The following is a 12,412-nucleotide window of genomic DNA, read 5'->3' as shown; positions in this document are numbered from 1 at the left end:
GTGCCTTCTTGCTGCCTTTCCTCCGTGTTGGAATAGATTTAGCTTGTGCATTGAGGATCGCTTCCTTGAGAAGCAACCACTCTTCTTGAACTCCCATCTCCCTGGGGTCATGGTCCCTAAGGGCCTGACTAACAAGCCTCCTGAGCTTGTCAAAGTCAGCTTTTCTGAAGTCAAGGACTTCTGTGTTGCTGACGGACTTTCCAGCTTTACGGCAAGTAACCGTAGGCTTCTGAAAGACCTGTCAAACCCAGAGGCTTCTGGGAAATCTGCCTTCTGCTTCTGGCAACAACCTTCAGTAATTTGTTTAGACTGTGAAACAACATAAGGAGGTACTAATTGTCAATTATAGGATGACAAGCTTTAGATCATAGTATAACATAAATAGTTATATTGATGAATAGTACAGCTTAAGTCATCATTATGTATAGACTAACACAAACAGGATTGTTTGAGGTCTCACTTACTGTTGCTACCCTAGTCACCTCAAATCCACCTGCAGTTCAGGTGTAATACCATCAGATGATCCACACTGTCCCAATAGCAGAAGAGTCTGAAAATGTATTAAATACTTTTTTACTTGGTGTAATTCAGTTGCATCTCTTCTACAGTGCCATGCTTCACCATAGAAAAAGGACATGGAGGGAACATGATCTGATCCTACAACTTGTCATACACAAAAGGAGACAAAAATACAAGGAGAGTGAATCTTTAGCTCATCTAGAAAAACTCAGATATTCCACAAATGACACAATATGCCACCATTCAAACCCCTGTGACATTTGGATTCTCTCAGTGAGCCTTCTCTCATATCTCTTCCTACTACTAAACTAAACAAGATAAAAAATGAACTCCTTGTATTTTATATACGACTTTCTGGACCCACATACACAAGGGAATGCCTTCTTCCTTAGGATGCATTGCAATCGCTACAGTCAGCTGATAGCAACTGCCAGCAAATACCATCTATGCACTAAGCTCATTTTGTGAAAGCATGTGGGAGGGTGTTCTCAAGAATCACTCCTCAACTCTGAGAATCTCTTCCTGTTGTAGTCCATCAGAATCTGTGCCTGGACATCTTCTACAAGCATTATAAGACCTTTTTAACCTTTGGGGCACTGTCTGGCATAACTGAGCAAACACTCATTATTTGATATTTTTTATCCGTCTTAATCTTAATCCAACGTTTTGGATGCTTTTGTTTCATTTTGGAGATGTTTCAGAGCCTTCTGTTGTGTCTTGGATTTGGCGTTTTGGGTGCCGAAACAGGCTGAAACACCTCCAAAACGATATAGCTGCCAAAATTTCGCACAGCTCTAATCTTTCTGTTGTGACAGGCTCTTTGCACGCGTTGTTTCCATTTCATCAAGATTATGACATAAACCTCTGAGTTGACTGTAGCTCCTTAAGCAAGTAGTCAAGAACTTCCTCCACATCCATAGTTTGCTTAGGAGACAAAGTAAGAGGAATTACTTTCTGATTGACCCTCATACAATGTCAGGACATGTACCTTGTTCACTGGTGGAAAAAAGCCATTGACAGAGAAGTATTGGATAATATAGCTATGTATTCAGCAATGATGTGCACAGTTTCTTTGCAAGTTTACCATTTTCTGAGATATTTAATATCAGTAATATTCTCAGCAATACTTGGCTGAGAAAAAAGTAGGAAGTATTACTTTCTGACTGACCTTTGCAGATGTAAAATTAGTCATGCTAGACAAATCTTACCACACCACAGAGTTATCAGCAGAATTGATCTGACATTTCTGAATTACTCCTTCAATAGTGATTCAATCAGTGGATTGAAACTTAATCCATTTTTGCTTCCTGAAGCTTTCCTTTAATTTAAACACCCCTATCCCTCTTTTTGTTTGTAAATAATTAACATGACAGTCACACTTTTACTGACAACATAATGTCTCAAGACTTGTGATGGAGGACTGGTTGATGGATGTATATTAATTCAGATTATCTGTGGCTGTTCACTGTAAAATACCTTGAAGCTACTCACTAATGTATTTAAATAATTCTACTTGCCATCAATCAATACACTTTGAAAAAAGAGAAATAATTCTATATCATAACATGTTAGTTTGAATTAAGGTTCGTGTGGAATGCATTCTTTACTACCCACTTCTGCATGCCTTCCTGCTTACATTCTGCTTTAAAGGGAGATAAGCTTGTTTATGTATTCTGGGGATCATCTTGATTAAATGCTGGTGACCTAGCTGGTATCTCACAGAATGTTATATACCTAGTTTAGCAACTATGGCTTCCTGTGCTTCCATGTGGACTCCTACAGACCTCTTAGATAATTTTGTGCATGCCATCATTCCTTCAGTATTGATCTGAACAGAGATGATTAGTGGTTACTCTGAATGTTTGTTTTTCTTGTTGTACATTTAACTGATGCACCACTGTAGATAAGAATTTAAGGCAAAGATAATGTATTATTTTGGCATGCACCTGGCAAGGCAATGCAACCATCTCAGAGCAGCCTGTACAGATAGCATCTCTCTTTCACTCTTGCACCAATTAGAGCAGGACAAAATATGGCTTACAGGCCAGTTCCAACCCGTGAAGGGTCTTTGTCTATCCCACAGCAGGTCCCTTGGTCCTGCCCGGCCCAGGTGCCGTCCCGCCATGGTGCATCCTGCCACCCCCTGGGCACACAGCAGAGCTGGGGCGGCTCTGCAGCTGGACTGCCTTTCTAGGAAGCCCAGGCAGAAGCTCCTTCTGGCTGCCACTGTCGCTGGTCCCAGCCCTGTAGTGCTGGGGGAACCCATGTGCGCAGCTCCAACCTGGCCCACCCCACACCTGCTCCAGACTCACCCACGCTAAGCAGTGGCAGTGGCAGCCAGGCAGAAACCGTTGTTCAGCAAGGGGGAAAAGCGGCCCCTCCCTCTTACCACTGCTGGGTGCTTCCTGCTGCAGCTGCCAGGAGCCTGCGCCCAGGGTACCCAGCCGCTGCTCCACACAGCAGTGGTAACAGCAATGGAGACACAGAGCAGCCTAGCACAAGCTCCAGGAGGCTACAGCAGGAAGGTCCCAGCAGCAGCAACGGGGAGGGGCCATTTTGCCCAAGCACTGAGCAACAGTTTCTGCCTAGCTGCCTCTGCTGCTGCTCATTGTGGGCAAGTCCAAGGCAGGTGCAGGGCAGCCCAGGTCAGGGCTGTGCATGAGGTTTGCCCTAGTACCATTGCTGCTGCCTGGGCTGCCTAGAAAGTCAGTCCAGCTGCACAGCCACCGCAGCCCCACTGTACATCCAGGGTGCAGCATGATGCACCATGGGCAGGCGCTGCAGAGCAGGTGTGGGTGGGCTGGGATTGGGACTGTGTGCATGGGTTCTGGCTGATTTGGTCCCACTACGGTGAGTCCAGGGTGGGCGTGGGGCAGGGCTGGGGCTGTTGGCAGTAGTGAGGAGGCACCACAGGCTGCATGGGCTCTGGGCTGTCGTGGGGCAGGGATAGGTGCTGGCCAGTTCAGGGGGGCATGTTCCGGGGGGGCTCCCATGCACACCCCACCATACCCACAAACTCTCCCCCACTCACAATCACACACCCCACAAACACTGCACCCACCCACACACCTCCCAAACCTCACATCTCTCCCCACACACACCATGTGTGCACACTGTGCGCCTCTTGAGGGAGCCCTGCTCACTGCTACATGCACACACACCCCCACATGCTTTTTGATCACAGGGTACTTTTGCTCTCACAGAAGGAGTTCCTGGCTTAGATACAGAACTCAGTGTTCCCCAACCTCAAAGTCCTGGGAAAGCAAGGCTTCTAGGCCTTGCTCCAAGGCTTTTCTTTGCAGAATGAACCTCCAGATAAAGTCCAGACTGTCTAATACTGGGGTGGTATGTAGCATTTACCTTATCTTTCCAGTGGCCAAGGCACACATTGGTGATCACTGCACTGTTTTGGGTGCTGTCTTATCTCCCTGCTGAAGGACAAGCTAAATAAGCACCAAAAATAGCAGGATAAAGTGGTCATAATAGCAAACTAACCTTAGAAAGGACTCTAGCGACCTTTTAATTAGGGATGCACCAATAAAGATTTTTTTTGGTCAATACTGATGGCCAATTATGAATCAGCCATAATCAGCCAATACCAATCCAATAGCCATTATGCAGCTCAGCATTTTGGAGAGCAGTATCCAGCCGGTAAGTCCATGGAGGGGAAGCAGCATGGAAAAGGGAAGGTATGTGAGGGGGCGACATTGAGGCCCCCCCATGGTGAAGGAGAGAGTGGGCAGGGGCAGGTGCTGCCCTGCAAAGTTAGTAAATGCAACACCAGGAGTGGGGTGGAGCCACAGGCAGCTCAGCTGGGGGCCATGGGGGAGTGAGAAAGTGGGGCAGCTCCCCGCTGCTGCATGCACCCCCAAGGGAAGCTTGTGGGGTATGTACCCCCTGGATTTGTGTGCGAAGCAGAGATGGGCAGCCCACTGCAGGCTCAGGGCCAGGAGCTGCACTGACCTCTTCCCAGCAGGGGGACTGGGCAGAGGCTGTGCTCAGGCCGGGCAGGGGCAGGGCAGGTGTCAGTGGCACTGGCAGGGGTGGCTACAGCCCACCCCAAGTGCAGCCCTGGCCTAGCCCCCCTGCTGGGAAAAGGCTGGGACAGTCCCTGGCCTGCAGCAGGTAACCCACCTCCAGCCCACACACAAATCTGGGAGGCACATGCCCCCCATGCCTCCCCCAGGGGTGCATGCAGTAGCAGGGAGCCACTTACCCTCCCCACCTTTTGTGCCCCCCAGACAAGCCACATGCGGCTCTGCCCAACTCTCAGCATTGCATTCACTGCAATGACTGGGCAGCACCTGCCCCTCTGCCTCCCTTTCCATGGAGGCCTTGATCTGCCCCCCACCATGCCCCTGACCCCTCCCACACCCCTTCCCCCCACAGAGTTACCGGCTGAATGCTGCTTTCCAAGCTGCTCAACTGCATTTCTGGCTGTGTGCATGCTGCAGCTGTGCACATGCACACTGCATTTACTGGTGGCATTATCAGCTACACTGGCCAAAACAAGCTGATTGTTGATGTTAATTTTCATTTTATTGGTGCAAATCTGACATGGGACCGATACATCGGTTCACCTCTACTTTTAGTTACGGGACACTCTACCAACATCTTTAGTTTTCCTATGAAGGGACTACCCCCCATTCCAGCTTAGCCAATAGTCCACCAATTGAGAGCTGCACTTTTGTGGTGAGATAAGGCTGAATACCCCCATGTATACAAGTTATGCATACACATTCTACAATGGCATTCCCACAGAGGTCTTCAAAGCTGGTGGAACAGCACTAGTGCAAAAACTTCACCAACTTCTCATCAAAATATTGATTAATGGGGAAGCTCCACCTGACTTAAAGGATGCCAACATTGTGACCATCTTCACAAAAGGAGAGAAGTGAGTGTGTGAGAACTACCAAGACATTGTCCTCCTATTCATTGCCAGGAAAATTCTTGCTTGCATCCTTCTGAATCACCTCCCCCTCTTGCCAAAGATGTCCCTCCAGAATCCCAGAGCAGCTCTGGAGCACCATGGGGTACCACCGACATGATTTTTGTTGCACAACAGATCCAGGAGAAATGTAGAGAGCAACACTAGGAGCTGTTCATGGCATCCATTAACCTAACCAAGGCCTTCAACTCCATCAATTGTGGAGCCTTATGGAAGCTGCTGGCTAGGTTTGAATGCCCACTGAAGCTCATCAGCATCCTCAGGCTACTCCATGATGGGATGACCACCACAGTCCTTTGCAATGGATCAGAGACGGACCCATTTACTCTCCATACTGGTGTCAAGCAGGGCTGCATCATCACCCCAGCCCTTTTCTCCATCTCGCTATGATTTTGATTCTCATCTGTGACTACCTTCCTCCCAGAACTGGGGCTGAGTATCAAACGGATGGTCAGCTTTTCAACCTGCAGCGCCTTCACAGCAAAGCGAAAATTACCAAAACATACCACTGACCTTCAGTATGCTGATGACTGTTATCCTTGTGCACACTGAGACCAATCTGCAGTCCACCCCTGACTGTTTTTCAGCTGACTGTCATAGCCTGGGACTCTCCCTTAATATTGGGAAGACCAAGGTGCTCTATTAGCTTATCCCAGCACAAGCTGCTCCACTCCCCGCACAAATTACCATTGGTGCAGAACCCCTGGAAAACATTGAGCATTTCCCATACCTTGGCAGCCATCTCTCCCAGTCAGTCAGTCTTGATGTAGGAATTGAACACAGGATTTGCTGTACAAGCATATCCTTCAGAAAGCTCCTTCACCATGTCTTTGCCAATTGAGATCTGCAGATGGAAACTAGGATCCCAGTCTATGATGCAGTGGTTATCCCCATGGTGCTCTACAGGTGTGAGACATGGGTGACATATCAAAGCCATCTTAAGTGCTTGGAATGGTTCCATCAGCATTGTTGCTTCAGAAAGATCCTTTGCAATAGATGGGAAGACCACTGCACCAACGCCAGCATCTTCTCTGCAGCTAACATAGCCAGCATCGAGGCAAAGATCAAGAAACATCAACTCTGCTGGGCTGGCCACTGTGTGTAGATGGCTGATGCTTGTCTCCCAAAGCAAGTCCCCTTCTCTCCTCTCAACTCAGTCATGGCAAGAGGTCCCGCAGAAGACAGAGGAAGTGCTACAAGGATACCCTGAAAGCAAACCTTAGAAGGGTGGCATCAGCATTACAAACTGAGAAATGCTGGCTGGTAACAGGTCTTAACAGGTCCTGGCCAACAGCTCTGCCCCAAAGGCACCACCTGTCATATCTGTGGAAAAACTTGCAGAGCATGGACTGGATTCTTCAGCCATCTTAAAACTCACCGATAATCCCCCTCCCCCCCCAGCAGACATCATCCTTGTATCAAGGGATAGCTGAAAAAAAACAGCCCAAACTCCACAACTGAAAGTTGGGCAGAGTACTGGCACCCATGCATAAACATCTGGCCTATGCAAGAGTCCACACAGCCAAAACCTGGGCATCTCCAACCATAATGGGGAGTACATAGGCTCTCTACATAGGCTTCTATCAGAACTTCAGAGACCTCAGACTGAACATAACTATAGTCCATGAGTAGGCAATCCCAGTGCCAATGCCCAGACTAGCTACATGAGAAACAAGACTGAGGGCTCCTCTTTTCCCTGAGTCTAATACAAGCTCTTGGTTGTGATCCTCCTCTGGCCCCAGCTCCATTTGGTAGAGGTTGCTGAACCCTCTCCAGTCATTTTGGGGAGTGAGGTAGATTTTTGAGCCAAGTCTATGACCTCCACCCAGTAGCTCACAAGTCATAACCATCTTCCTTGCTTCATATTCAGGCTTTGGTAGGCACATCCCTTTGACCCAGCTAGAGACTTCCCACAATCTAATTCTACCTCTTAAAGGTCCTCAGAGAGGCAGACTGCCTTCTGAAGGTCCGTCCAGTGTCTACACTCATCCCCACCAGCAATATCTGTATAAACTGTTTGACTCTCACAAATTCCACAATTTTCAAGGGCAAGTTGAATTCTGGCTTCAACCACTAGGTGCTTAGGATTTTAAGGAACTGCAACACTGCTCAGGGCTAAGAGTCTGAATGAAAGGGCTCTGCCTGGAACTGGCATCTATCCGTCTCCTCCACGCGCCTCACCATCTAAAATGGCAGACTTGAGGGTGTCATTACTGCATGCAGTTTCAGAGCCCAGAAGGCTATTTAAAGCTTCCCTAGTCAAGTACGGCACCAGCTTGGTAGCCCACTGCTCCCAGGGCCATTAGTATCATCTTAGGCTAGATATCAGGAGGTGCTACTTCACTGTCAGGATGGCTTAGGATCTGGAACCAACTTGCAAGAGAAGTGGTGCTGGCTCCTACCCTGGGGGTCTTTAACAGGAGGCTAGATGAACACCTCGCCAGGGTCGTTTGACTCCAGTACTTTTTCCTGCCATGGCAGAGGGTCAGACTTGATGATCTGCTCAGGTCTCTTCCAACCCTACCCTACCAACTATGAAACATGTCCTGGCTACCTACTCAAAAGTCTCTGAAAAAAGCTTTGGGCTCATTGTCAGGCACCATTTTGGTAAGCATTCCACCCCCTTCTGCCTGGGCTAGGGAAGCCATACCCGTCTGCAGGCTGGGCTTCACTTGTTCCAGCAATTTAAACAAAGTGTAGCTGCTCCACTTTCCACTTTTGCTGAAGCTGCTGCAGCTGAATCTGGAGAGGCTGAAACACCAGCTTTTGTTGCTAAAATGCTTGTTGCTGATGATGATGCTTGTTGCTTCATTCACTTCAATACAGCCTTGGGACTCATTCTGCTGGTTCACAGCTGGAGGATACCTGTATTCTCCACCACCCATAAGCAGATTGGTGTGCTTGCTTCCATGCAGATGGCCCCTGTACCCTTACGAATCCCTTAGCCAGTTCAAACAATAGTCCATAAAATAAATGATAATCCTCGACCCAAATAAATGAATGAGCAAAGCAAAACTTTTCACTTTTTTCCAGGAGGCAGGAAATGGCTCCTTAGTTCCTCTGGGTTTTATTCTCCCTCCTGGCCACAAACTGATTTTTCCCCAGCTTATAGAGTTTGCTTTCCCTTTGGGTTTTTAACTGCCAGCTAATCACCCACAGATGGGCTCCTACTCCAGGGTTGCCTGCCTCACTTAACGGGCCAGACAGCCCTGTTACTAAGCAACGTATGTCTTATGTTGCTGTTCTGCTGCTTGCACACCATGGGGAGATTGTACAGGTCTTCAGGAAAGTAGTCTTTCACAGCCTGAAATTCTGCTAACATTACTGCTACTGTTACTCTGCTTGATTTCTTTCTTTTCCTCCTCTTATAAATCTACCTGTATTACTGCCACAGCCATGTCATTACCACTTTTCAATCCACAGATTCAATCCACAGTCCATCCAGCCAATATGTGCACATCATCCTTTTTATAGTATCAACTGTCATGACTACGGCACTCAGCATTGTCCTCTCATGCTACCTAACAGCAATTTAAAAGTGGCACAAGCAAAACACAGATTAACCACTGAAGGCCAAGAGTAAAATCAGTCTCATTGGTTTGACCCCAAATGTCAGATTTCTTTTAAATTCAACAAAAATGTACCTTAAGAAAAATGCCAGAACATAAAGGACCAAGTGGTAGAACACTACACATAGCCTACTTTCCCCAGAGGCAGCTAACTGAACTCACATAAAGCCAAGTGGATGCACTGATTAACAAGAGAAGTACCTTAAATAGCATAGCAAAGTCAGGTAGACACACTTGGGTTTGATCTGGTTAATTTAGTGTATTCTAGAACAAACAGATTAATCCAAATTAACATCTTCATGAAGAGAAGACATGATAAACAAACTAAACTGGAAAAAGGTATACTCTACAATAAAAATATCTATGCAAGGACTTAAAGGTAAACCACAAAATAGTTATTCTATACTATGAAATTTCTCCATGCAGCTAGCTCTCTGACAGTGTAATAGAAAATCATGGGTCAAAACTAAGCATCAATGAAATATATTTATAACAGGGGTCAGCAACCTTTTAAGAGTAGTAGAACAAATTATCACCACTCACTCAGAAGGTGGGCCCTACATCTGCGGACCTGGCCATCACTGACTGCATTTCCAATCTAGCGATAAACTTTCCCTATCACCACTTTCATCCTGGCTTGGTGGGCCACATGAAATCTCTTGGCAAGCCAGATCCTGTAGGCTGCCAGCCCCTGATTTAGAGTGACTGGCAATGAAAAGATATTTGTCCCATAACATGTAGTATTCATGAACAAAAAAGCCATCAGTCACTTCCCTCTTTATGCAAATTAGAATCTTGCACAAAACAACAAAAATGGTTTACAGGTCTAGGAACCATACCTTGCAAGAGAAGGTTGGAAGAATAAGGATTATTTAGTCTGGAGCAAGGGGAGGATTTAATAACGGTTTTCAAGTACCTGAAGGATGGCAATAAAGAGGAAAATAATAGGCTATTCTCTGGCAGCAAGGGACAAGTGGAAAAGTTGTAGAATCTCCATCTTTGGTAATTAAGAACAAATTGGATAAACACCTGTTAAGAATAGTCTAGACGAGCGGTGCCGAACCATTTTTTGCCCCAGGAGCTGGATGCAGATGTCCTAGGCTGAATCTGGCCAGTGGGCCCAGTGTAGCACGTGGGACAAGTATGGCAGGGGGCTGATCCGGTGCAGGCAGGACCCAATCTAGCTGTGTACAAGCAGGGGAGATATAGTGTGCAGGCCAGGTGCAGCTGAGTTGCCAACAGACTGCCCAGGGTCCAATCTGGCCATGAGGCAACAACCCAAGGCCCCAATTTGGCCACATTGCAGTGGCCCAGGCCTGAACCAGACCCACGGCATTCGGAAACTTAACAATGGGGAGCAACACCATTGGTAATTGCCACACCTGCCCCATTGCCAAATGTCCTGACCTGTAGGGAGCCCCAAGGGCTGGATGCCATAGCTCCATGCGCTGGAGACTGAGCATTCCTGGTATGGACCAAAGGGTGGCAGCCTACAGCTGGGATTTTATCTGGCCTGTAAAGCCAGGGTGCTGGCTTATGAAAACCTCAAATCAGCGCTTCAAAGTATTTGACAATTGCTTTCCTGTTTTCCACCTAGAGCTGAAGCACAGACTGTTTTTCTTCTTTATGACATGCAGCGTTCATGTGTTTCTTCCCGCAGAAAAGCAAAAAAGGTTTCATGTGAACTACTGGCTTATGTTCTGCACTTAAGGGAAAAAAAAGGGAATTTGGCATTTCTGCAAAAGGCTTTTTCCGGTCTCAAAAACACACGGAAAAGAAGCCATATTCTGGTCAATACCCTTAAGCACAAGAAAACCAAAACCAGGTTGTTGGCAGTGGACTGAGGTTGTATAAGAGAGTAAATCTGTTTTTCATCTAGGGAATAAGAGAAGCTGGCTGGGAGAAACACAGCTCTGCTGCTGGGGCGCTGCTTGGAAGTCCCACAACTTCGTGTCCCTTCGCCGCCTCTCTGGGACTCTTCTTCACATCCCAACTCCGCTGGATGCTGCCTCTACACCCACACAGACCGGGCGGTGTCCCGAAATCGGACTCTGAGGCGAGGTGGGTGGGGTTATGGGCTATTCCCCACCTCCCACCCAAAAAAATGGACACGTTTGCAAGTACGCCGGGGATGTAACCCGAGTGGTCCAGGCGGATTTCAACCCTAGCCCCGTTTACACCGGCAGCCTTTACGCGGGTTTCAGCCCGAAGGGATAGACTGGGGGCCCGAGCAGGATTAAAAGTAGGAGACAGACCTGCCCCCCACATGCGCTGGGGGCAGCAGGAGGTGCAGGCAGGGACGGGCTGAGGCGGGCAGGGAAGCAGCGGCAGGTGACGGGAGGCAGCAGACCAGCCCGCCCGGCCGGGGCAGCGGATGACGGAGCCGCGGGACCTGCTCTCACCGTGTTGCAGCGCTTCGTGCAGCAGTAGGAGGCTGAGCCACAGCCACGGCCTCATGTCGGCGGTGCGCGGGCAGGGGCGGCGTCCTCCGCGGAGCTCCCGACGAGCTGGGCGCGGGGAGGAGGAGAGCCGGCCGGGGCCGGGCCGGGGGAGGAGCCGCCGCCGGGGCCGAGGCCCCCCGCACCTGTGCCCGCCCCCGGCCCGAGCCACGTTCCCAGACGTGACCCCCCGGGACGGGCCAGAGCAGCCCTGCCTCTGAGCCCAGGGCCGACCGCGGCCCCCTGGGCTGCCCGGGAGGCGCGCTCCTACCGCCTCTGCTCTGCTCTGCTGTGCTCTGAGGAGGCCGCCGGCAAGCGGCGGGCGCCGCGGTTTTCTCTGGAGCAGGAGCCCGCTTCTCTCCTCGTGCCTCAGGGGTCGGGGCCACCCTAGGACTGGGAGTCCCGGGTCCAAGTCCCTCTTCTGCCTGCGGGGAGTCAAAGCCACTTCTTCCCCCTCCCTAGGGAGGGCCCTCGGCACCCCGCTGCAGGCGCTCAGGAGCGTGCGCCTGGGCGAGGGCAGCGGCGGCAGCTCTTACGCTGAAGTCCTGCCATGCACAAGCCCATGGAAGAGCTGAGTTTAGGGCCGCAGCACAAGAGCACGCCGTCAGAAATGACCAGGTGCGCGGCGAAATTTTGCTGTGGCAACGAGCTGCAATAGGTATGAGGATGGGGAATGGCTTTACAGGTGTGACCTTCCCATTGGATGATACCACATCAATCTAATGTTATACAGGTATACCTCGCTTTATTGCGCTTCGCGGATATTGCGTTTTTTACAAATTGAAGGTTTGTGGCAACCCTGCCTCGAGCAAGTCTATCGGCGCCATTTTTCCAACAGCATTTGCTCACTTCGTGTCTCTGTGTCACATTTTGGTAATTCTTGCAATATTTCAAACTTTTTCATTATTATTATATTTGTTATGGTGATCTGTGATCTT

The 12,412-nt window shown here is 49.0% G+C and overlaps 1 protein-coding gene across 1 annotated transcript in view; it reads right to left on the bottom strand.

Moving 5' to 3' along the window:
• Nucleotides 1-11,574, bottom strand: part of PDGFRL (platelet derived growth factor receptor like) — a 34,299-nt gene extending 22,725 nt beyond the window's left edge. The window contains exon 1 of the mRNA XM_019553343.1: nt 11,439-11,574. Coding sequence (XP_019408888.1) covers nt 11,439-11,493 — 55 coding nt within the window. The 5' untranslated portion in view covers nt 11,494-11,574. The remainder of the gene's footprint in view (nt 1-11,438) is intronic.
• Between the last annotated feature and the right edge of the window lie 838 nt (nt 11,575-12,412).

This window comes from Crocodylus porosus, unplaced genomic scaffold, assembly GCF_001723895.1.
Source record: "Crocodylus porosus isolate Cpor-Errol unplaced genomic scaffold, CroPor_comp1, whole genome shotgun sequence".
Lineage (NCBI taxonomy): Eukaryota > Metazoa > Chordata > Crocodylia > Crocodylidae > Crocodylus > Crocodylus porosus.
This window is presented reverse-complemented; position numbering and strand designations above follow the sequence as displayed.